Here is a 26,198-nt window from a genome sequence, read left to right as displayed (position 1 = left end):
AATAAATAGGTCTTATTCTGGTAAGATTGAAGTACTACTTCATTTTATGATAAAAATAAAACTTTTTTTTTTTTAAGGCATTTAGATATAAAGAATCCTTAAAGGTTAATCCCACTTCCATGAAAGCTCATCTCAGTATATATTTGCAAACTTCTCTATCATGCTCTTTTAGGACTTTCCAAGGTATGCACCAAAAAGGAGCCAAAGACTTATTCACTGCACAGTCTTTTATTGACAAGACCTTTCTTTCTTTGCACAACACCTCTGCTGTGCTGCTTAATTTGTCTTCCAATAGCACTCCTTCAATTTGGTCTTTATATTTAAACAACAGCAAAGGAAAACATATTTTTTAATTTATTTCCAAATTTTCCAGGGCTACAGACTTACTTTCAGAGCGCTCTATGGGGTTTGGAAGACAGCAGTTCTATTCTCTCCTGAGGATCAAGAGTCCCTAAACTAAAAATTTTTAATCCTAGATTAAGACTATCTTAATAAGCTCTAAAAATATGCACATATTGCTTTATCTCCATCAGTCAATGGAAGATAGTTGCTTTGTATATGGACTAAAAACTAGCAGAGCTAAAGATAAAAAAAAATTATAATAAAAATGAAGCCCTTTGATACTATTATAAACAGTGAGAAATTTTACCTAAACCCTTGTGACAAAAACCCCTGAATGGTGAAGAGACCAAGATGCTGGGTTCATCAGTATGGCATCTTTCAGCACATTTATGGCAGAACGTGAGCAGATCAGGTTATCACCAGCAAGCAGGCTATTTACTGCCTGTCTCCCTTTTGTTTCTAAAGGAAAGTAACTACAAAAGCTGAGATGGAGTTGCTTTCTTCAGAAGAAAAACAGTAACACAGTGCCATGGGGTCTGAAGAGACAAAGAAGCAAAGGAGCACTGTGAGACACCAACCATTTGTGGCTGTTCTGGTGTTCTGCGCTTGCAGCTTGTTTTTGTTTTAAATGAAGTCAGTAGGAGTTTTGCTTCCTGACAGCAGCAGAGCAGAATCAGTTTGTTAGTTTTCTGTATGCCCTCCCACCAGGAGAGAACAGACCTGACTCTTTGCTGGAGCTGTGCTTAGAAGAGAAGACTAATAAGCTGTGAGAGAAACAAACCACAAGACAGGCACCTGACAACACTGTCCAGAAAAATCTCTTCTTGCTTTCAGCATGGGATTCTTTACATGTCAAATCAGTGGAGGTTTTCTTTGCCCACAAGTCCAGCACTGCTCCTTTTCATAAGCTATCATTTGTAGGAGGAGGGTCAGAGATGGCAAATCCCATTGCAATATTCCCAGTTGGAATTAAAAGCACCAGAATGTTCCCAGGCACCTGAGTATCTGCTCTAGCACTCCTGGGAAGCCAAAGAGTGTTAAAACTTGCTTTGTTATAAAAGTCACAGCACAAAAACATTCCTATCAATTTGCAGAATAGTATGAAGGAAGACACTGAAAAACTTCCCCACCACCTTTGGAATTCATTGAGCCAGCTGCTCTGCACATTCTGTCCTGCCTCACTCAGCCTGCCCCTTTCTCTCAGTACACTTGGACCAAAACACTGTCTGTCTCCTTGTGGGCAGAAGCACAACAGCAGTGTGAAGTCAGCTGTGTGTGTCTACCTGTGCAGGACATCTGCATTTTACAGCAATCTAATTGGGATTTGACCTTCTACCTGCATAGTTTCTCCTAAGTCTTTCTATCAGAGAAGACTCCTAAAAACCCCTTGATATCAAAAGCATCTCCCTACAAATAAAGAACCAACCAAATGCAAATGTCACCAACAAATAAAGAAAGGAAGAACAGATGGGGAAAGAGAGAAGTCACTCTTAGAAGATTACATCCTCCATCATACAAAACAAATCAAACTAAACAAACAAAAGAGAAAAGAAAACAAGCAACAGTTGAAAAAACATCTTCAATAAACAAAGACGGTTTAGCAATTGGCTGTTCAGAATGATCTCTCTTCATTTCCACCTCATTAACCAGGAGAGGTAGCAGAGAAGTTTGACACATATTAATGGTCCTCAGTACATTTGAACTCTTGCATTCAATCACAAAGCATCCTGCCTGAAGTTATTACATTGGCTCTTTGTCACAGACTCCCAAAAGCCCACCCACTCTATATGAATTCAGAGGTGTTACTGTAGGATAATTATCCATTCAGTGAGAAGTCAATGTTAATCTTGCCAAGGACACTTCAAGGACTATCTGTGATAATCACCAGTCACTTAAGAAATACATAAATAAAACAGAAAACTCAGTCTTTGCAGCTTCTTCTTGAACTGGTTAACAGTCCCAGAGAATTTTGAAGACAATGAAACATCCAGGCTTTTGGGATGAGGCGTGTGGGTCTGTCTATCCTAATCGTATTAAGGAGTCTCCACAGCTTTTAGTGTAGGTATCAAAGCTAACATTATTTTTTCATGCAACGCACTGAAAGTTACTTCATCTAGTTTCTCCACAATTTGACTCTCTTATTGTGCTTTAATTAGATTGCCAATGGCTCCAGAAGTTATCAATAATTAAAATCAGAATTACTCTTGTTGTGCATCCTACATTTTTAAAGGAAAATAAGAATAGTCATCCATTGAAAGAATGATAGGGATTATCAAAGGATTGATCAGAAAAAAATATATTTTTTTTAACCACTCTCTAGCTAGAGATATTTCAGGCCAGCAATATCCACACTAAAGTTACATTTCTGTATTCACTTGTAAAGCAGCTCTGGCTGGCTGAAAACAAAGTTTTCTTTCCCACTGCATGAACAGAGCGGGCAGATAAAATAACATGTTTCATGGATATTTAGCTATCACATTTAGATTCACACACAACATGAACCAAAACAGGCAGTAAGGGCAACTTCATCTAAATATGTTTTGGAAAACAAAGAAGAAGAACTGCATGAGAAAAGAACACAGAGGGAAATATGACATCCTAAGGTCCACTACTCCTCCAGTGGACTATTATAAACTCTTCAGAGAGCTTCCAGAGCTGCTGATTAGCATTCTGTCCAACTTATCCCAACTGTAAAACCTGACACCTAACCTTTGAAGTTGAAAATACAGATCTAAATATCTGCAGATTAAAGTGTGCAATAAATGTATCTAATCATCTTTTTTCTTAATGTGACAGTTAATATGAAAACACAGAACATAGTTGATGTAGAAATTCAGACTTTGTAACCTTCACAACTGAAGGTTCACTAGGCCTATGGCATTACAAGGTTCTGCTTAAGAGGGCATGGCCAAACATACATTTTATTCACAGTTCTTCAGAAAAGTAAAACCAGAAAACATTACAGGACTACTTCTTGCAAGACAAACAGACATGTTACATTAAAAGGGGTTCTCATTCCTGCCTTGTGCAAGCAACCAAAAACAAAATAAAACAAAGAAGTCTGATCCAGACTTTCAACCTTCAAACCATTGTGACAAAGACTGGTCCAGGATCATCATCTTGTTTTTTCTTCTGCTAAGAAGTGCTCCAGTACTTTCTGCTTCCAAAAAGAATAATTCACACTTCTGCACATTAAAACATGAGGGAGCACCCAGCTGGAAACTGAATGGACAACCAAGATGAAACAAAGAACCAAAGCCCAGACATACTCAAATTTAGGCTGCTGAGCAAGGCATATTGCTGTTCTCCTGTTCTTCTGGTTTCTTACAGAGAGCAAAAGGAAAGACAGCATCTCCTCCTCCAGCTCAACAGAGAGAGAAAATCTTAATTTTTTTAAAAAAGGTTCCAATATTCATTCTTGAGCATTAATTTCTACACTGGTAGAACACCATCCTTGGATCACCAAAAGTTTTCCTTTTAACATTTGATTATTTGACGCCCTCCCTTCTTTGTCTGTGAAAGCATTTTTAATGACTATTAATGCACACAATCCACAGAGCCAAGAGCAGAGGTTCCAAGTCCGGACTGTTGTTTTCCTGAAGCATATCTAACCCCTGCAGACACAGTAAGTGCATGACATTTCCCCTTACCAACTCCAGTCACAGGATCTGTACCTTCTTGACTGTTTTGATAATACCTGAAGCTTCCTGCAGCAAAAGCCATTCTCCTCAACTAGCCAAATTTAGGAACTAAAATTTTAAAAATGAACAATGATAGCCTGGAAAAAGAGAAAGTAGTTCCATTCTATCCTGACACTAATCTATGAAAGCAGAATTTAATTAGTTGTATCACTAGTCTTGAGTAGCTGATGGCTACTCAAAACTGCCATAGTCAACCTCAAACCAACTCTTGAGAACTATATGTACATATCATTGTATATACTGGGGTTTTTTTCTATCATTTCTTGAAGTAACTTAGGTAAAGAGCTGCTTTCCTCACATAGAGTGGGATTAAGTCTCACAAACACAACAACTTGAATTGTAGTTCTGAACTGGGGGTGGAGGAAGGCAGGTTGAGAATTGAAATAAATGGCTTCTTTTACTCAACCTAATGTTGCCAACTGAAACAAAATTCATCTATCGAGCATTAAGAAAAACTTACACGTTAACTTCAGGAATAATATTTCCCACTGAAACCTTTGAGGCTCCACCCATTTAATAAATCATGGAAAGAGGAAGTTCATTCATTGAGGAGATGATCATGGTACTGCTTATCTATCTCTCCCCAAACTTCTCCATTAGAGACCATCTTACGAAGCAGCTTTGAGATTTCAAGTTATATTCTGAGAAATACATCCTAGCATGAGAAACTTCTGTGCCTTGAACTTTGCTCTCACAAACAAATAAATATTCACAAGCCATGCATGGGACCTTTATCTCTTTAAAATTTCAAGCATTTTCTGGGTGTTGGCTGGAACTCCTAAAGTGAGTCAGTGAGAGCACTGTTGGGAAGCTTCTTTCTCACACAAGTAAAGCAAGCGACAGAGAGCAATTCAGGGAGCTGCAAAGTGGTGAGAACAAACCTGGCAGGTCTGATTTACCCCTACAGGAATGCTGTGTGATAGCAGCTGGATCTGTAGTGATCATATTTAGTTTGCTTGCACTGCAGTTAAAGGTGTGGCTGTAGCTCTCAGTCATACGTGAACCAGCTTTCAAGTGAAAAACTCAAATACCAATTATTCTGTGACCAAGACAGACCAGCTGGAGAAAACCATGCTAAAAGAAGCAGGGCACTGAGACCTCAAAAGGCTTGTGTTGCTATTGGTATCTGAGATAATCACATAAAAAATTGGATGTGCCTTCAAAAGCTGTGGTACCAAAAATCCTAGTTCAAAGAGCATTTCTAGAAACATAGTGCCTTTCCCAGCCATTCAAAAAAAAATGCATTACAACTAACTTACCACATCAAACAAGTTCATCTAGTGGGTCTTAAATTATATATCTAATAATGAGAATCACCTGAGCATTAACTGATTTTAATGCTGTCCCATTTCTGGAATGGAGGCAGCGAGGGATTTGTCAGGAGTAGCTCCTCACAGCAGGCTCTCCTCCTGCTGCCTTCCAGGCTGACAGTTCCTTGGCTCCTGGCTCCTTAACCCACAATTGTACCTGTTATTGTGTAAAAGTTTTCTCTATTTCTGGTGATTGCATGGGTGGATGACAACTTTTTCCTTCTGAGTCATTTATTTCTTCTTGGGCCTTTAAACTGCTCTTTTACAGTATAATCAGTCTCAGCAAATGCCTAGTAATTACCTTGTTAAAACACACTTTTTCCAATGAAATAATTTTTGAGTATAGGCTGTCCAAAAACTAACTTTGCATAAAACCCCAAGCTTACTCTATTTCCTTCTGTTCTCTGAGTGGAAAAGAGGGACAAACTTATTTTTATTTTTTCTTTCGCTTTATCTTTACCCTAATTAGAGGAACTTTCCCCCTTTCTACCCCTCCCTCTCTGGGCTCTGGTCTGGAAGGCCAAGGTGTTTCAGTGATGTCAAGTTCCCTCAGACTGTAAATAAGAAATGACATCTTTCCTAAAATAAAATCAGTGAAAATATTCTTCACAAAAAATGATTGCTATTGGTTTCCTAGCTGCAAGTTCTTCTGCATATAGAGTATTCACAAGACCACATAGTGACAAGACAAGGGGAAATGGCTTCTAACTGAGAGCAGGTTTAGAGAAGATTTTAGGAAATAATTGTTTACTGTGAGGATGTGAGACTCTGGAACAAACTCCCCAGAGAATTTACGGGTGCCCCCCCTCCCAGGCAGTGTTCAAGGCCAGGCTGGATGGGGTTCTGAGGGGAAGGTTCCACCCATGGCAGGTGGGTTGGAACCAGATGTTCTTTGAGGTGCCCTTCCAACCCAAACCATTCTGCTCCATGTCTTCTCTCAGAATCTACTGATGTGTAGGCACGAAATTTAAAGATGCTACCGCGGTCATATCACTCCAAGAAAAACAAACAAACAAACAAACAGAAAACCAAAACAAAAAAAACACCCCCCAAAAACAAAACAGCATTGTACCTCAGTATTCAAGTCCAGAGTCTCATCTGAAAACAAATATATTTATACACATAGAGTGGGATCTTGGGATTTCCTGAGGCTTCTCTCAGTGTGACTCACAAAGCACCTCACTGCTTCAGTGCAGAAATCACAACACACACAGAGGATCCACAGATTTATTAAAAGTATTTGTACTGCATTATTGCTAGAATTCTCAACACTGATTTGACTCATTTTTTACAGTACCAGCAGACTAGTTTTGACTGTGAATGCCAATACTCAGAAGCAGATAGGTAATATAAGCAAACTGTAGAAGACAACACAAGAGGTGGTGGAGGCAAAACCCAATCAACTTACAAGGATTTTTCTAATATTATATTCTACAAACTAAGTTCTCTCTTTTATGTTATTTTCATTTTTTATCAAAGGCTTCCCTCTGCTAACTAGTAATTAGCAGAGAACTCAGTTCCATACAGTTTTAAGGAATTAAATTCTTTAAAGGACACAGCCCTATTGATTTGGCAATAATAATTTCATCTCATAGTGCAGGCAACATCCACAGGCAGGCCTTTGGGACACCCTTTTAAACACATACTTACCCTACTACTTTATGCTTACCCTGTTTGGGGGTTTTGTTTTGTTTTTTTTTTAAGACAGGCCATCACATTAAAGGCATTGGGCACTATTGCAGCTTCATATCTTTATACTCTTAATAATCAAGTCTATTAGTCTTAATCAAGTCTAACAGTCTTAATATATTAATAATCAAGTAACCAATACTTGAGCAGCTTCACAGAGTTATGAGGAAAAAGTTTTCAACAGTTCTCAAATCCAGCAGGTGAAAAACAGTCACACAAATCTGATGTGAGCTGTCATGGCACACCAGTTACAGCACAAAACACAGAGGTTTCTCAAGAAAGGCAGAGCACTCCAGCCTTCTGGAAGTGACCCCCTTGAGAGAGAAAACATTAGGTGGTCTTTCATCCTCTGGCAATACATTTTGTCTCCTTACACTGTAACTTGAGAACTGTCAAGGAATCCCCCGCTGAAGGATCTCACTGACAGCAGGTTAACAGCAAAGACTGATGGCAGGTGTGACACAGCCTCAGGAAGGTGCTCTGCTACAGGCAGAAGCACTGGAGTCAGACTCAGACCAAAACTTTGGATTCTCTATTGAGAATAAACAAATATCTCCCAGCTCATCAAGATACCTTTGAATCTGCTTTTATCCACAGTAATTGTTGGTTTCCACAGACCAAACAAACTTAACGCCTACAAAAAAATCAGGTACCGCCCTACCTTTTCTTAATACAGATTTATAGTTTCTGAAAAACATAAAAGTATGAGAAAGAGTTTAACAAACACATCAAATCATATTGCTTATAAATACATTCACGTGTATATGCAGGTTTACATAAATTATCAAAAATTCCTCAAACACGCTTTTAGAAAATACCTATGTGGCAACCTAACTTCAACAGAATTCAAAATAACTGAAAAACTTAAATTCAAAGGAATTGGTTCTCTAAAGGTATGGAAAAACTAGGAATATTCCTGAACAAAAACAATTTTTAAGTGCTTTTTAAAAATTGGAAAACAAAAGGCATAAATAATCCTCTGTAGTCAATGCTTTCTGTTAATGTTCAGTCAATACTAATTAGTAATTACAAGAATTTAAACTGAAATGTCCAAACTGGAAACAAAAACTTGAACTCATACGAGGAAAATACATTTTCTTCTGGGTTTTTTTACTTTTTTAAACTAGTAAATATTCCAAACTGGGCAGAAATACATTGACAAGCCTGCAATAAGGGAAGTGTGCCTTCGAAGGTTTAACGTCTCATCTTTCATAAATGCCTCATGTTCAACTCCTGTATAGCAATCTGAAGAGCAATTTTCTCATTAAAAATAGAGTAAAAAAAGAGCTCCTGATGTAGAACTCTAGCTGAACCAGGTCCCCAAACAGTGATGTTTTTCTAAGGCTGGAGATCATCACAATTTTATTAGTAAAGATAATAAGAGCTTGATAAATGGAAAGGGCTTTTCAATAAATACAAGGGTTAAAAGGAAAAAAGGAAGGAAAATTATGTCAAAGTGTTGGTAAAGTGTGCACAAAGTGATTATCAAGATCAGTGTGCTGATTGGAGCTGCGCAGTGCTGAAACACAAAGTGCTGCCTGTCAACAAACAGAAAACTACATAGAAATAGTTACAGAGATAAAAGTAAACATTTTCCATTTATGTTTCAATTTAACATTTCAAAAATACAGAAAAACTCTAGAGATAAAGCGAGATGTCTGCCTTCAAAACACCACTAATCATTACTGCTGTTCTGGGAAGGTCAACATCCAAAAAATATAGAAAAAAGCATCTGCATATTTAATTTATTTGGCCTTTTTTCCCAAGCATTTTCAGAAAGAGAGCATGCATGAGAAATAATGTTTGCCTCTAAAGATGAAAACTGCATCTATTGAAACACTATGTTGCATACATCGACTCAAAATGTCCCCAAATAAATCAAAAATTAAGTAAAATACAAGCATTTTTATATTTCCAACTCATGATTAAGGTATTAAAAGTTTGACTTCATAGACCAAATAGGCCCAACTACCCCAAGTCAGCAGTAGGTTGATATTGTGCCAATAAAACCAGCATTTCTTCAAGGAGTTTCATCTCCTTGCTAATGTCTGAAGATACCAGTGTCCCTGCATTTCTCGTGGACAAGAATTACTATGAAAAACTATTTCTCACTTTTGTGAAGGAAAAATATTAACAATTTTCAAGACATTTGCAGCATAGAAATGACCTATACCTCAATCATTCTGCAATGAATTCTTGGTGTTTTCTCACCAGCCCTGACTGGCAAAAAATATTGCGGGATGTAGAGACCTGTGCTGCACAAATCCCCAACCCCAGCCACTGTGAAACTGGAAAGCAGAGCATACCCATTTGTGCTGCCCATTTGCATTGAATAACAACTCAACTATCAAACTCAAACAATTTTAACTCAATCTGTGACAGAGGAGAGAAGAGCTATGGGAAAGGGACCATGTTTTTATCCAAAACCTAAAGCCATTTTTCCACAAGCTGGTCCCGGCCATTTGGGTCTCCCAGCACTCCTGAAGCCTTCCAACACTGCCCAAAGCCAAACCGGTGCTGGTGCCAAACCCTTTCCCCAGCTCTGCAGGGTGAAGCAGAGTGCTGTCAGCAGTGGCATCCACCTTTCATTTCCAGGGAGCCAAAGCATCCCCCACTGTCCAGGGATGATGCTGTTAAAAACATCCTAACAAACCATCATCCATAGTGCTGTGAAACAATTCCAACCCCAACACACTCGTAAAATCAACAGACAAAAATAACAACCTTACTCTCCTGTTGTCCCTTCTTCCCCCCTCTCACTAAGAGACATCTTCATTAAAAAAAAAAATCTTTAATCAAAAATAGGAAAATAGGAAGATGAATTAAACACTTGCTATCTATGCATATCCCACTCTCAAAAGACGACAACGATTTTGATGCAGGAATCCTCTAGGTGTAAACATATTAAACTTTCAATCATCAGTATACAAGGGCATTAGAGAAAAAGAGCATTACCTAAGGCAGAATTACCTCCCAGTCATAATGTTTGCCATATAAGCATCTGGGTACAATGAAACAGAGGCCAACACAATGGGAACTCAAAATTAATATGGCAGGATAGGACTGAGATTATGTAATTATTACCATTTTAATACACACTGGAAAGCAGAAACAAGCTCTCAATTATCAAAATGTCTCAGGGAGTGGGAACTAACATAGAAAGCCTCACTGCTGTATTACAATTACATCTCTTCAGGCCTGCATACCTTTTGTCATTTGCCTTAATGGCAATATCAAACACTACAGATGACAGAAATAAAATTGTGGAGAGCTTTATTATCAATCACTTTAAGCTTCCAACAGTAAACAAGAGTGTTCAAGCAGGAAGACCAGTGCAGCAAAGCAAATGTCCCTCCATGGTCTACCAAGCTCTCATTTCTCTAACATATGGACATTCAGGTTGAAGTCCTTCAAAACGTGATTAAATTCACAGTAAAATTTTCTATGCTCTCACAATTTCAAACATCTTAACATCACATCTAATTCTTATCTTTTAATTTAATTTAGGAAATACTTTAGTCCTTAAAAAGATGTTGATTTTGTCCTTGAGACAAGTCCTTCAGGTAATTTTACTTCAGTATCGTCTAAGTTAGAACATATTTTACCTTGACTATCATCAGGATTTACAGCCAACCATCTCCAATATTTATCAGCTTGCCTGACTTTAATTATAATATGCATGGAGCTGATGGAGCTAACTTCCAACACCACATCTATCAGACTCAGCTTTCAGAAGCTCTCAGCAAAGCCTACGCACGAATGCTACCTCAGGTAACGTGGATTTCCTTGCACCCCCCAGTCTGATCATCCATTAATAACAGAGAGTTGACTGAACAGGGAGATGGCAGGGACAAGACACTGCATACCTCCAACACATGGTGAAGACAGCATTACCTCAGGAAGCCCCTGACAACAGACTGCCTGGCACACACTGTGTGGTGTGATGGAAATCTCACACTTTCCATCTGAAATATCAGAGAAAGGGAAGGAAAAGCAAGAAGAGAAGAAAACACTAAGAGGTAGTCAGCTCCCAGCACTCACACAAACTCCAATGGGTTTGCCACATCCTTGGTGTTCACAAATCAACACAAATCACATTACCTACAAAACCTGACCTTGCCAAAAACATTCACTCTTCAGGACAGACCAAACACAACAAATTAAATCTGAAAAGTAAAATGGTAAACAGAAGTAACAGGGTTACCTTGAAACAAAGTTGTAACTGAAAACCTTTATAGCTCTAACAGCTACAGGCAGGGCTCATTACCCGTAGGTTCTGTGTTGGCTTTTTAGCATGTGCACTTGCAAACGTGATACAAACACCTCACATTTGTGCTGTGTGTGCACAAAGGAAATAGCACAAGGAATTGTGCAGTTTCAATGAAGATATGTTCCTACAAAGACCGAGTGCTATGTATTAGTTCCTACCCTCCAACTTCGTAAAACTGACTTGCTTGGGAGCCTGAAAAGCTAGATGCTGTTTTGGAAAAAAAAACAAAAAAAAAAAAAAAAAAAAAAAAACAAACCCACGACCAAAAATCCCAAGAAACTTTTATTTTTTTCCCAGAAATACCACCTTTATCCATGTGTCTAAATGGTACCAAACCAAACTCCTATTTCCACAAGTTTGGGGGTCTTTTTGTATTTATGCTACCTCTGTATTTTAAGCTCAATTTCTAATTACAGCTTCCAAGTGACATTCATCAAGACAAGTATGAACTGTCTTTTGTCTTCATTTACACATAGATGTACACATTTTTACACATATATGCACACATATGTAGAGCAATAAGTGACAACACTTGATGTCAGCACGAGGACATGAGTAAAAACATAAAAATTGCCCCCTGAAATAGTCTCAGCAAATATGTTCATGTGTCTTTTTCTCCTACCCTTTACATCACCAGTCAGTCTCAGCAGTGGGTGGGCAGCTGTAAGGACAGACATGCCAAATCAACAGAGCTCTCCCAAAAAGCTGGCTCTGATTTGTTAGCTGCTGTGCCACTGTACAGGCAGCTGTTGTGTAGACTGCAGGGAAGGAAGACAACCAGCTCCTGATTAGCCTCCAGTTAATGCTGCCCAAATGACTCCACAGCTCTTCCCATTGTGAGGGAAAGCTCACAAGCAAAGGACAGAGTAATAACCCAGTCCTCATGACTTGCATTCCAGTGAAGCCTCAGAAGCAGCACATTATTACAAAGGGAGAAAGGCAAATCATTTCCAAGCTCTGACTTGCAGCCTCAGCAAGTAAAGTGAGATATAAACCCCAGTGCATAGTGTGGCAGTTGTTATGGCTTTTTACCAATTACCTCTAATAGAGATGGTTCCATTTCCCCATTGCTGTGTGAAGCAAGGAGAGAGACAAAGCCTGTACCTTAAATAGAAACACTAACTGCAAAGTGCATGGCTGTCAGATGAACCACAAATGAACACAGAAGTCACTTCAGACTTAATACATACTGATCTCACTTCCTCACCCTCAATACAAGGAGAACAAAACTGCCTGTGAGTACAGTAAGGCCCCTCCTGAAGAACCCAATTGGTTCAATAATCTCTTGCTGAATTAAGCCCTTTGGGTCAAGGTGTCAAAAAGAGGAGGAAGTGCCTTCTCCAACAGGAATGCCAACAAATACAACCCCTATTATGAATCAATACTCAGCGCTTCTTTTCAAAACTGATGACAAAGTAGGGCACACCACCTTTTCTTTGAAAGGATTCACATGAAAAGTGTGAACAACTAGATTTTGGCTTGGCTTCTGTTACTGACATTTTTGTAAGAAACATTAAGGGGCGGGACTTCAGCTCAACCCTCACCAGAGGAATTAACCTCATTTGTGATAAATGTTAGCCACTCTTTAAAAAGCAAGCTAATCTAAACCACACACACAACCTATGACCTGAACATTTGGAACAGAAAAGCTGTGGAAAAGCCACAGGGATGCAAGCACTGCTTGCTGCTGCAAACCATGTGGTAACCAGGAGGTTAAGGGCCACGAGAGTAAATCTGACTGACAGGTTAAACTGGTGTATGGAAGATTTCCTTAAATTTCAGTAAAATTAAAACTTGTCACATTTTTTAAAAAGGTCTTGGTAAAAATGTATTCAAAAGGCAAAACAATCTGTAGACCAAGAGATTGCTCTAAAAGTCAATGAAAATCGGTCTGGTTTTGGTTTGACTGACACTGAAAGTCCAATTACTTCTCACTGGCAATTGAAGCTGAAAGCACAGAGATGAAGCATCTTGCCAGCTTTTGTGGTCTTTAAGTTTAATGACTATTTGGCCTTAATTTTCTTGTAAACATATGATGTTTCATATAAGTCAGTCAAGTTCTATAAGAGACTCCCCACCATGAGACAGGCTGTGGGCAGAGTCTGGTGTCTGACAACATGGCTACATCCTACACAAGATTTTCTAATGAAAAACTCACTTGTGGATGCATTAATATGTTTCAAAAAAATAAACTAGCAATTACCATCACACATTACCACTTCTATACAATTACCACAGTAATTAACAGCAATAAACATTAAATGTTGAAAATACTTCTTTCAGATCATTATCATAGTCCTTCATTTATCCTTTACATAAATAAAGATTTTTTTCCCCTAACACCACATCTCTTTAACACATAAAGAATTAGCTAAAGAGAAAGCAGCCATCCTCCCACCCAAGACATATGGGAAAACAAAGCTATTTGCATATATCCCCACAGGTCTCCTTTTGCTTGCCAATTTCCAGTCTTTAAACCATTATTAAGGAAAAAACATTTTGCTGCTTATTTTGGTTAGTGTGTTCTGCTAAAGAGAATATTCAAATCATTACTTTTTATCTTTTTTTTCCAGTTAGATTAGTAACACAAATAAGAACATTCAGGAGCATGTTGATCTAAACATGTCCAAAATCACTTTCAGTCACATGCAAAACCCATAGGTTTTCTTACCTCCTCATTTTCTAATCAATCCATGATAAAAAAACATGTCTCTACAGATTTCTACTGAAGCAATACTTGAAGAGCAGCAGTGAGCACAACTAGGAAGAAATTCAGCAAGGCTTTTTGTTTTCCAAACAACCATTCAGAATCCCCAAATGATTGTCTAACACTAACTTTCATCATTATTAAAAACCAAATATCTAATTAGCTATTGTTTTACTAGACAACAAGGGTAATCCTTCTTCATATATTAATATTATAAACCTGGTATGAAAATGCAATTGTCTCCTGTAAAGGGTCAGAGCTCCTCAAATACTCCCCCCTGCCTGAGGTGATTATTAGTTCTGTAAGGATGTCCTTTTCCCTCAGGTGGTATTGCCAGCCCCTCTGCAGCAGAAGGATCTCAAATTTGTTTGGTTTTATTATAAAGTGATGAATAAATTTCATTAAGTCTCAAGCAAAGGAGAAGTCCATCTGTAGAGGAATTTAAAAATGTGACCAAGAGAAAGTTAAATCTTGCATTAACCATGATTAAATTCAAATATTTTTAGCCCATCCTAAACCTTCACAATAACTACTGCAGACTCAGGTTTTTAGAACTCATAGAGATGGTTTACTCCATTCCAATCCATGATGCAATATAAGAATAACAACGAATCTTCCTGACATCAGCTGAGGAAGAGGAAACACAGAAGGTTAATTAGCACACAAAAGGGATTAAACAGTGAAACATTGGGAACAAACTCCTTTCCTGAGCAGCAGCACTCACTAGTCCTGTGACTTTGTGTGCAATGTTTGGAATACCTCATGTTTAACAACATCTGATTAAAGCTTTTAGTAGCCTTGGTACTCTGCAAGACCCTTTTCTTCTGGAAAGCCCTGATGTCAAACCTGAGCAAGCACCTGCTGCTGCTGGGTTGATTCTTTGCTGTCTAAGAGTCTGCAAACAAGTTCACAGTGCAACCTTGTGCACAGCAGAACTTCAGAGCTCTCTCTTGCCTTGATCACCTGTATTTCCTAAACATATTGAATTTAGAAAAACAGCTGAATTTCGAGGAGACTTTTCACTCATTTTTCAGAGTAGTGCACATCAGCTCTTACATAATTTGAGAACCAGTAATACATTTTTCAAATTTATTCTTTAAATCAACTCAGTCTAGATTCTTTAACCTAAGCAATAAAATAGACCTCAGCCTTAAAAACAAAGTTCCTTCTCTCCTTCCCCCCAAAAGTGAAGCTTTTAGCTAATTTTTACCCTGGTGATTTTTTTTTAATGAAGTGCAGTGGTGTTGCTGAGTTAGTGAAATTAAGCTCCTCTGCCATCTTAACCATAGCTAAGCACAGAAAGGGAAACAGACAAATCTCATTGCTAACTTTGTCGTTTCCTATCTTGCCACTTTACTAACTGGTTGGTTGTTTTTTTATTCAAGCACAGCACATTATAAACCATCAAACACCTTTCGGAGGCATCTATCTGAAGAGACCATAAATGTCTTACTGTTCTTTGGCATAACCAAAAAAATATTCAAGACTTCTCTTACTCCCAATTAGTTATTTTTCTGTCTAAACCAGACCCAAAGGGAACTGGCTAAATAACAGGAATCTGAACAGGAAGAGGATGGCCTGAGATTCTACTCAAAAGCACTTCCAACCCCTAGTGCCATCACTGCCATTACACCACTGTGACATCTCCCTGAAGCCAGTATGTGGTTACTGGGAGCTGCTGAACTTGCCAAACTCACTTGTCTCTGGGCTTGCAGGCTCTCCTTCTACCATAATTTGGAATTTTCTCTTTCCAATGATTTAATTAGGATTTGAGGGAAAGAAAACTTAAATACGCCTGTCATGAGTACTCAGTCAAACCCACTAATTGGCCACTAACCCAGCATTTTAAATGTTCCTCTTTGCTCGCCTCCCACCCTTCCCATTGCAAGGCTGCCCTTGTTATTCCTATTTTAGTACTCTAATATATTGTTTCACTTAATTACAGCTTGTCCACACTTATATGGCTGCACAGGATGGGAGAGAATAAGAGATATACAGCACCACAAAGACTCCCACAGATACTTCTTTATACAGCAAAGCCACAGAATGTCACCAAATGCTCCTTGCTAAATAGAGAGAGCACACTTTGGGTGGTCCAAACTACTTTTAAATAATGTGATGCACTCATATATGCTTCCATACATAAGGCAATCATTACAAAGCATCCTTAATGCAAAACAACAGAGAAAATCTTCACTGAAAAGAAAAGCACACTGCTGTTCCTTCAGTCAAGATTTCTATTGCACCACAAGGGCCTGGTGGGGTGTCCAGTTAGGTGTTGGTGCTCAGGCTGTGCTGACTCATGAATACAATGCCAGAATTTGACCTTTAATTATTCTTCCACAGCAGGAAGGATTATTATTCCAATGACAAAAATAAATGACAGTTCCTTCCTGTAAAGATTCTGTCATTTGAAGGAGAAAGGTGATTACAGAGAAATGCTGGTCCTACTTAATGGATTATTCCTTTCTTAACAAAGTTCCTTTGACATTATTATATGGCTTTTGGGAGATGAGATATGTCTTAATTCCTGTTAATGGCAATGTCAAATATTCATGCAAGTGGGCCAAAGCAAATTGACTTTGAGAATTACTGAGGAACTGCATTAGGACAAGTGAGATCACTGGGTTATGGCCTGTTATGCAAGGAAGGCATTTTGTTCTTCAGACACTGGATGTTGTTTGGTTTTTTGGTATAAACATAACAATACTTCTGTTGCACAGTTTCTGTATTTGCCTGACTCCCCATGCATACTTTGCTAGAAGATGCTTTGCTGTTGATGTAAGCAAAAGTGGCCAGAAGCAGAGCAGAGGAAATCACTCTAACTTTGGAAATGAAATTCAAGCCAACACCACACACCGGCACTAAATCACTCTCCTGAGCTCTCTTCCTCATCTGCTATGCAACAGCTGAAGATTTATCCACCCCAAGGTTTGATTCTTGCTGATGGATGAGGTAGGGTGCGGGGAAGGTGGAAGGCCATGGAGCAGATGACTTTGGTGACATCATGCAGTGCTTACAGGATTACACAGCTGGTGAAGAGTCTGGAGCCAAGTGCCATAGGAGCAGCTCAGCGAGCTGTGAGAGTCTAGCCTGGAGAAAAGCAGTCTCACAGGAGACCTCTCCTCTCCCTGCAAATACCTGAAAAGAGGTTGTCACCAGGTGGGGGTCCATCTCTTCTACCATGTAACAAGTGAGAGGTCAATGAAAAATGGCCTCAAGCTGCATGAGGAGAGGTTTAGATTGGATATCAGGAAAAACCTCTTCACTGGAAGGGTCACCAAGCCCCAGAACAGGCTGCCCAGAGAAGCAGTGCGGTTGGTGGAGTCACCATCCCTGAAGGCATTTAAAAAACCTGTAGACATGGCACTTAGGGACATGGTTGATATTTGGACTTTATGATCTTAGAGGTCTTTTTCCAATCTAAATTATTCAATGAAGTGGGGACTGCCAATAGTTCCTGACCCCCATAAGACATTTCAAATTGATGAATTCAACTACTGTCTCCAAATAGTGTGACAGTAGCTGTTGCCATTTAGTGCTCTCTCATAACACGGAAAAATCAATTAAATTATTGCAAGGGATGTCCCAGCTCAATTTTTGTATCTTTCTTGAAGGCCTCTATAATTCTCCCATATGGCTTTGTAAGAAACAGTCTATTTGAGTCTTGGCTACTAAAGCAAGAGACACTAAAACAAAATACCCAGTATTTAAAAACTATCTCTGTAGGACTCAATGTTCCCCAGTAGTGAGACTAATGCTATTTATTCAATTTGTACACAAAAAAGAACGCATTATTTCCACTTAAACAAATGCTATTATAAGATGATGAATATTAAATCACTATCCAATAGAACTCAGACATTCAGATTACATTGGAAATGGGCTCTGACTCTGAAAAATCAAAACTTTGAAACATTTTTTCCTCTGCCTTTTATTTACTTTTTACAGTCTAATGATGCATTTTCTCCTCAAATGATTGAACTTATTCTTAACACCCAGAGCACCAGATTCAAACATTAAATACATGAGAAAGTAAATGCAGAAGGTATAAAAGGCCCACACAGCTCAATCCAATTGCACATGTCTGGCTGGGAGGTGCAATTTGTGCTGCTGTGCACAGCTAGCTAGACATTGAAAACAGTTTGGACAGGGTGCTGAAGAAAGCCAGAAAACCCACACAAAGGTTCAGCCATAAGAAAAATAAATAAATAAAACACATAAATGTGAGAAGGAGAAGGAATGGGAATTTCTGTCTCAATAAGGAAAACAAAAAGAAGTGGTAGGAAGCCACATCAACTCTTAACTGGGTAAAACAAACCAGAAACAGTCTCCAAACAGGGAAGAACCCAAAGAAGTTCTGCACAGAGTGGCATCAGAAGGATTACTGGGGGACTGGGCAAAGGCACAAAAGGAGCAGAGGAAATGTTTCCTTGATTCTGCATATGGACTCACATACACATTTATATACATGCATGTGTATACACACACAAGTGTATACACATGCATGTATATAAATAGACGCACTCCTTTACTATTTTTCTTGAAATTCACACATAAATATCTCTCTATATAAATATTTCTATATCTAAATCTACCCATACATATGTGTGTGTTTGCATGTATATGTATACACACAGATGAATCCTCTCCCCTACTGTTTGCATGAAAGCCAGTGGGGATTGGGAACTTATTCAAAGCTCATTGCAAATTGAGATATCTGAATATATTTTCTCAGAATTATGTCACTGCCTGAAGCCCTGCGTACGTACTCCAGGACAAACTTCAACCTTTCTGTTCAATGTCCAGCTATGCTTTCATTCAACAATTTCCAAGTGGATGTGTAAGCATTCAGTCCCTAACAAATCTCAATTAAAGAGACTCCCTTTGTGGAATGGGGTCCTCACATTCCCCGCTCAAGTACACCAAATCATCCTTACATTTCTCCTAGTCTTTTTCACACACCTGAACCAACTGCTGAGCTTCATGCCATTGGTCTAACTCAAGAGATTCTATCTACCTTCAGTCAGGGAAAGAAAGTCAAGAACTTAGGCTTTCCACAGATGACATCTACACTTCCCAAAGATCTCTCTGTCCAAAACGAATTAATTTGCACCCTCTGGTTCCAGGCTGCTGAAGTTGCCCTTTGTTTAGATAGTGTGTGCTGTATTATTCTGTTTCAGAATATAAAGAGAGGAAAACATAATCACCAATAGCCCCCAGTTTCTACAAAGCTGAGCCTGAAGGCTGGTCACTAAAATGAAATGAGTTTAAAAAGAGACATTAAAGAATGAACAACAAGAGCTTTCAGGACTAGATTAATAATCACTTTTGGACTGAGCTGAAAACTGGTTGAAAACTGCTTCTACTAACATCTTTCATTACCATTTCTCATGAGCATCCACCCAGATAGAGATTTCTCAAGCCTTTTAAGATTAAGTGATTTTTAAAATATCTATTTTGAATACAGAGTGCAAACTTTCTGTTCAGAAAGTGTTGGTCCAGGGGGTTTGGAATTTTTTAAAAGAACGTGCATCATCTCTTTGCAAAACATTTTTCAAACTATTTGAAAGTTCAGAATTATTTCCTGAACTTGCCTAGAATTTCTGTGTGACACAAGATGCCTGAAACTGCCCAAACTCTTGGTCTAGAGATCTCTGACTGGTCTTTGCTACCACTGAAGTTTACAGGAAAGCTGTGATATTACACATTGAGAATAAAGGCTGTACCATAACTTCAGGATCATTTGTATATCACATCAGGCACTGTCCTGGAAGCATTTCATATGTTTTATGGGAAACAACCACTGCTCATGCTCCCATACCTTGCTAGGAATTCTGGGGATTAGAGAGGGGGAAATCTCACTGCTGCTATTAGCACACACACTCACACACCTTAAAAATCAAAGTATTAAAAGTAATGTATAAGTAATAATTGGAAGTGAAATTGACTTTCTTTAATTACATTTGGTGTTATATACTGTGATGCATTACTAAATAAAAAGAAATACCATCACAAATGACAAAAATCCATGCTTAATTTAAGCAGACCAATTACTTTAAGTGCTGCTACAGTCAGAAAAGTGATTCAAGGATAACACAATTCCATTTCTTCAATAGCTTCCAGATCAAATTCAATGTAAAAGTCAAAAGGTCAATTTTTTTTATCTACCCCATGGTATTACAAACTCCCTGTTGGACCTGGAGAACTTGGCTGAATTCTTTCTTTCCTGGCATTCTCTGCAGCTGCAATGATGATCATACACTAAAAGACAAAAACTTCTTACAGGAAGGCCTTCATTTTTCCAGGTAGATTTTATACAACTCTGGAAACTAGACATCCAGTGTGCAGTTATGCCTGAGTAACTAGGTACTGCAGAAATTGTGCAGAATAAATACTCAGGCAATTCTGTTCCTTGCTGGGTGAAAAGGTGCTTAGCCCCAGTCCATCCCTGCCCTTTATTACCTCATACAGCAGCATCAATGTAGAGGTGGCTGAGGATTCCCTCCCTAAGTGATTGCTGTTGCAGACTGATGAGCATAAAAAAGTTAAATTTCTCTGCAGCTGGCTGCCTAAAATCCATATATCTTACTGTTAAACAGCAATCTCAATTCAAGCTTCTCCACAACAGTTCCAGCTGGGATGCATCAACCATTTGGAAGAAAACCAGGTATTTTTAATAACACATGCACACTCTTATCAGCACAGCTCATGCAGGACAAGTCAGACACTTCCTGGCAGTGTCAGATTTGCTGAAGAGGCACGACCAACACAGGTACAGGTGGCTCAACGCCTCAAGTGTCACATTGCCTGTATTTATGTCAAGCAAGGCATGCTCACTGGAAATATGGCAGCCCCAGTGATGCAAAACTGGTTGTCTGGCAGCTGAAATCATGACACAGAAAGCAGAAGTTATAAACAAGGATAAAAGAAAACTTAAAGCAGGTAAGGTGAAAGTAGCTCATATGCAAATGCCCTGTATTGCTTCTTCTTTGTTGTGACAGTCAATGTTTCACATCACAAGGGATTTGCAGTGCCCCACGTGGACTGTGCAAATGCATGCATTCCTCAATTTTCATTACATTCCTCTGCAAATTAAATAAATGCAAGCTAGCAGCCTGCACAAAGGAATCTTGACAAAAGACAGACCGTTCCAGGACCAATATATCTTGCTGTAAAACTATTAACAGAACAATTCCTGTAAATTACAATCATGGATGAGGCCCTTGACAGGCAGGACTCAAAAATGAAACTGCCACATAATCACTGTGGGAAACACAACTTCCTACAAAACCAGTCATATCAAAAATTAAGTTCCCTCCACATAGCAAGATGAATCAAGTAGCATTCAAAGTTAATGCAGTGTCAATGAAAAAGAACAGACCTCTAATCTTGGGGGAAAAAAAATTTAAAATCAATAAACTGTGGCCTTGGCGTTTTTCTCCTGTAGGAACCAAGCTTCATAGCTTGGTTTGGGAGGTCAAATGATCCTCAAAAGTTTCTTCTGTAAAACTTTTATACAACACTTCAGCAAACAACACTCACTTACTGACACCAAAACTTAAGAATAAACTATTGCAGCTACTTTTCACAGGTCTAATACCACTTTCATTGACAAAGCGAAATCATAAAAAGCCCCTATTTTAACTTACATTTTGTAATGCAGATATGCAGACATGTATGAAGGAAAGCAGAGACCTAATCTAACTATAGAGATAAAAAGAGTTTTTCAGTAGTAAGGTTAATCTAGTGAAAACATCGCTATTACTCACATTTCTCTTCAGAAATATGATTTAATATGCCTCATTGTTTTCATTTCACAACCAGCCTCCAAAAGCCTTCTCAAATCCGTCCTCTCACCACACATCTGTTTATTTGCTCACCCTAGAAGCACAGTTTCAACTGTTTATTTCCCAACCTCATTTTCTGGTGGGTGGCACCCACTGCTTTTAACTGATAGTCATTTTACAGCTTGGTATGATTCTTTATGAAACTTGCCCCACTACCAATTTTTCTGTCAGGAAAGTTTGATTACTGATACTTTTACATCCAGAAGGTCAGCAAAATAAAATATTAAACTTCCCAGCAGGCCTGTGCACATTGTTGCAATATATATGGAGGCACAAAAGATGCTCTTGTAGAGGAAAACATAATTCAAAACACATCAGCACAACTGAACCTCCTCGGGATGACACAACAGATCTGAATTCTGTTGCAAATTCTTTTACAGCTGGGTGGACCTGGTTCCACAGAGCACCATCTGAGAGACGTTGGCAAACTTAAGGGCAGCTGTTTTTCTCACCAAAAACTGAACGTCAGCCTCAGCAACAGCAGCCTCCCAGTGTGATCAATGGGGAGCAGGATTCTGTGCATCTTCTGAAACCATGCACAAGCCATAAATGAGAGAAATGCAAAAAGAAGGGCTAATCATGAAGATGCAATATCTCTATTAGCTTCTATCTTTTCTTGTATAAATACAGGAAAACTGAATGGACAATTATAAACCAATCTTTCCCCTATTGGTACAGCTCCGCAGGAATCTCTCAATTTCTAGTTGTAGACTTTGAAGCATTTTACTGTAAAGAACTATATGCTTTCACTGAAGATGTGCATACATTGTATCTGTCATTTAAGTGTGAAAAAATGCATATTTCATTGTAACCACAAGAATACTAGGGGCTTGTTAGGCTGTTCAGAAACTACTCTGTGTTTCTAACAGCCAAGTCCATTACTTTTCCACAGAAATTATAATTCCAAATGTATGTCAAAAAAGGGACAAGTAATAACTTTAATAAATAATTTTCAGCTTCAACATAATACAGTGTGGGACATTCTTTAAATTGTGCAATGCTATTTAGTCTTCAGAAAACCTGACAGTTTCCACAAGGAGGACACCAAGGGCCTTTAGAGACCAGCAAATGAACAAATTAAAACACTAATCAAAGGAACGGTACAACTTTCAGAGGCCAGGTAGAGAAGGACCACTTATTATAGAAAACCCAACCAAAGCTCAGTGCTGGAAACTCTCTGTAGTCACAAATATGTGATCTCCCTCATCATGGCCATCAGGGAGCTCCTGCCCAATGGGCAGGGAGGTGCTGCTGGAGACACCGGAGCGGGGCTCTGTGGAAGCTCAGTGCTGAGGAAAGGGCCATGCCCCTGGAGCCAGGCATCTGTTTTGGAGCTCAGCATGCAATACCCTGGGAGGTGGATTGGTTATTTATCCTCTGTTCACCAATCCATGCCCAGATCTGGCAAGGTTCACCTGGAACTTTATGGAAACCCCTCCCACCAAATTCTTACAAATAAAATCATTCTACTGGAATTAGCCTAAGATGGATGTCACAGCCATGAGGAGAAGGAGAGCAAAGAGCAGCTGCAATGCACACCACACTCCCCACTGGAAGGAGAAGAATGCCTGTGGCAGTCTTCCATAACCTTAATGTCTTACTGATACAGCCTGTGCCAAATAGAAAAGATCAATTTGATCATAACTGAATTTAGAGGTACGTGAATTAAGGGTTTCAGGATTTGCTACTGAGATGTTAAGGCTTTGCAACAAAAAAAAAGAAGAAAAAGACAAAGAAACACAGATGCATCACTGAAATAAGGGTGCAGTTAGTGGACTAGTTCAGTAAGCAGAGAGGCTAGTAGGGAAAATAGCAGTTTGCACATTGAGCACCTGCGGTATTTCCAAGACATCCTAATACGATTATTACTTCCCCTTTCATTCTTGAAATTAACTTTTAGAATAATTTCAGCTCTTTAAATCCAATCCTCTGCTAAAGAGCAACATTCTTATCGCTACCACAAGGCCACCAAAAGAACACCTACCACAAACCTTGTGACTTCTGCTTTCAAAGCATTCACTGGTCAAGCATTACAGAGGACAGTAATTATAGAACAGTTGATTTGCTGGGTTACTAGATTTTTTGAGCCTACAGATTAGCTCTACAAGCATCATGGAAGTCTTCTCATGCTTAAAACAATTCTATGTTGTTAAAAGGATGTTACAGTCTCAGTTGATTTCCTACTTAAACCCATCCTCATCATCCTCAATGTTCCTGCTAAAGAAACAGCAAATAACTGTGTAGCAACTGAGAAGAGAAATCTGCACCCAAGACTCAGGATTACCAAAACTAGCACCCAAAACTAACTAACCAAACTTCAAAACCAAAGATGCTATTTCTCTCTCACTTGCCACTGAAAATCTGATAGCATAAAGGGAGAATGCAAATAAAGATTTATTTTGCAATGGTGGAAGATGTATAAAAGCTAAATTATATTTGCACAGACATACATAAGATTGTTTTTTCCTTCTGCAATTTAACCTAAAGTTTGCTTTTTCTATATTCTGTTTATGTTAAATCACCATGTCAAGAGATTTTGCATCACATTTTAAAGCAAAAATGTTAGTATGGTTTTAAAAAACACCATACAAGATTTATTTTCCCCATTACAGATCCTGTATCCTAAGACAGGATTGCTGACTATACCACAAGCTAAACATAAGGAACAGCGTTCATATCAGTTGAGCAGGGGTGGGAGGGGATAAAAAAAAAAAGTATACACAGTTCCTTTTCCCTCTGAGAGGCTGGCACAATGAGAGATTTGGGGTTTTATTATTCTTTATGCCTATCATAAGGTACCAGGGCAGAGATTCCTTTTCCTCGAGTTTCAGCTCAAAGGAAGAATTTTGCTGAAGGAAATGTATGAGATTTAGAGAAAATGCTAACTCTACTTTTCAGTTTAAAGCCAGGAATATCACTGCTAAACTTAGTCCAGATACAGGATAGTGTGTGGAAGCATGTAGAAAAAGTAATAGTTATAGTGAAAATTTATTTGTAAAGAGAACAGTACTCAGTTTTGATAGAAAGCATTTTCTGGAACAAGTAGAGACCATGCTGAACTTCCTTGCACATCTATGTGACCCCTGCTGATCAATGTCAACACTTGATTAATATTTTACTGAAAAAGTGTGAGAAGATTCAAACTTTGTCTGTCTGGGTAGGTGTTGCTAAGCAACTTTGCTCCTTCTCTAGGAACTAGTCTTCACAGCAACCTTTCCTTCAAGACAAAGACCGGCATCCACTCGAAACACTTTGTCAGTGAAAAACCCAGCATCTATTCCACCCTTCCCTTTCCATTCACTCCCCACCCCCCAGCTGAGAAGAGCCCAGCGTGCCGGTGCCTGGAGCGCTGTCCTTACCGTAGTCGCTGTCGTAGAAGACGATGAACTTCTGCCAGCGCAGCTCGGTGACCAGCTTGAGCATGACGTCGTTGAGGCGCACGGGCGGGCGCGCGGCCAGCGTGTACTCCTCGTCCTCCAGGCTGGGGTTGAGCTGGCAGGCCGTGCGCGGGGAGCCGCCCGTGCTGCGCTGCACAAACAGGTGCGGGATGTGCATGGCGTCCGTCAGCGACTGCAGCGCGTTGGCCGACGCGCAGCCCGTCGACGTCACCAGCGCCAAGATGCCCAGGGTCATCAGGTCGCAGGCTGGAGAAGAGAAGATGCAAAGCAGCGTTTGAACGAGCTCAGCAATTCCTTTGGCCAACCTCGATGCTAAGAAGGGAATGAGGAAGGTTTTGCCCTTGCCATCAACGCAGAGCTGAAATTATTTCTATCGCGCTATCAGCTGAAGCCTTTCGGAGTTAGGGCCTGTACTTTCAGAGTAGGACACAGTATCTGCAATCTGTCCTGGTATACCAAAGTTGAGGACAGATAACGTAACTACTGCCAGTCCCTGAGACACACCTGATGTGGATGGAGATGATGGTCCTTGCTTCAGGTCAGTCCTGGTGCATGCAGGAACTGAATTCCCATTTTTTAAAACTCATTTCACTGCTTTAACCCCTTAATCCTCGTTGGATACACTGGATGAAGATTTTGGACAATAAAGAGCAATTTCCATTCCAAGGACTTGCCTCATACAGCAGAGCTTTGAGGGAATTTTTAAATTGATAATTTAAATTGATAAAAAACATTCACTGTGCATCTCAAAGCACTGAAGAAATAACAAAAGCATTCTTTAGAACCAAGACAACCCATGAATGACTAAACAATCACTAGCAACACTGTAGCTGTCCTTAAAAAGATCTGGAAAAGCACATATCATTTGAAAACACAGCATATACATTTGACCCCATCTGTTTTTGGGAATGAACCATTATTCTCATGCTGA

The 26,198-nt window shown here is 39.2% G+C and overlaps 1 protein-coding gene across 1 annotated transcript in view; it reads right to left on the bottom strand.

The window, feature by feature from the left end:
- The window catches only part of GRID1 (glutamate ionotropic receptor delta type subunit 1), a 483,165-nt gene that overhangs the window by 262,617 nt on the left and 194,350 nt on the right, over nucleotides 1-26,198 (bottom strand). The window contains exon 3 of the mRNA XM_054277149.1: nucleotides 25,229-25,513. Coding sequence (XP_054133124.1) covers nucleotides 25,229-25,513 — 285 coding nt within the window. The remainder of the gene's footprint in view (nucleotides 1-25,228; nucleotides 25,514-26,198) is intronic.

Source organism: Melozone crissalis, unplaced genomic scaffold (genome assembly GCF_028551555.1).
Source record: "Melozone crissalis strain CALT ecotype California unplaced genomic scaffold, PUWL_Pcris_2 ptg000019l_1, whole genome shotgun sequence".
NCBI lineage: Eukaryota > Metazoa > Chordata > Aves > Passeriformes > Passerellidae > Melozone > Melozone crissalis.
The sequence above is the reverse complement of the archived record's forward strand: the minus strand, read 5'-3'. Positions and strand labels throughout refer to the sequence as shown.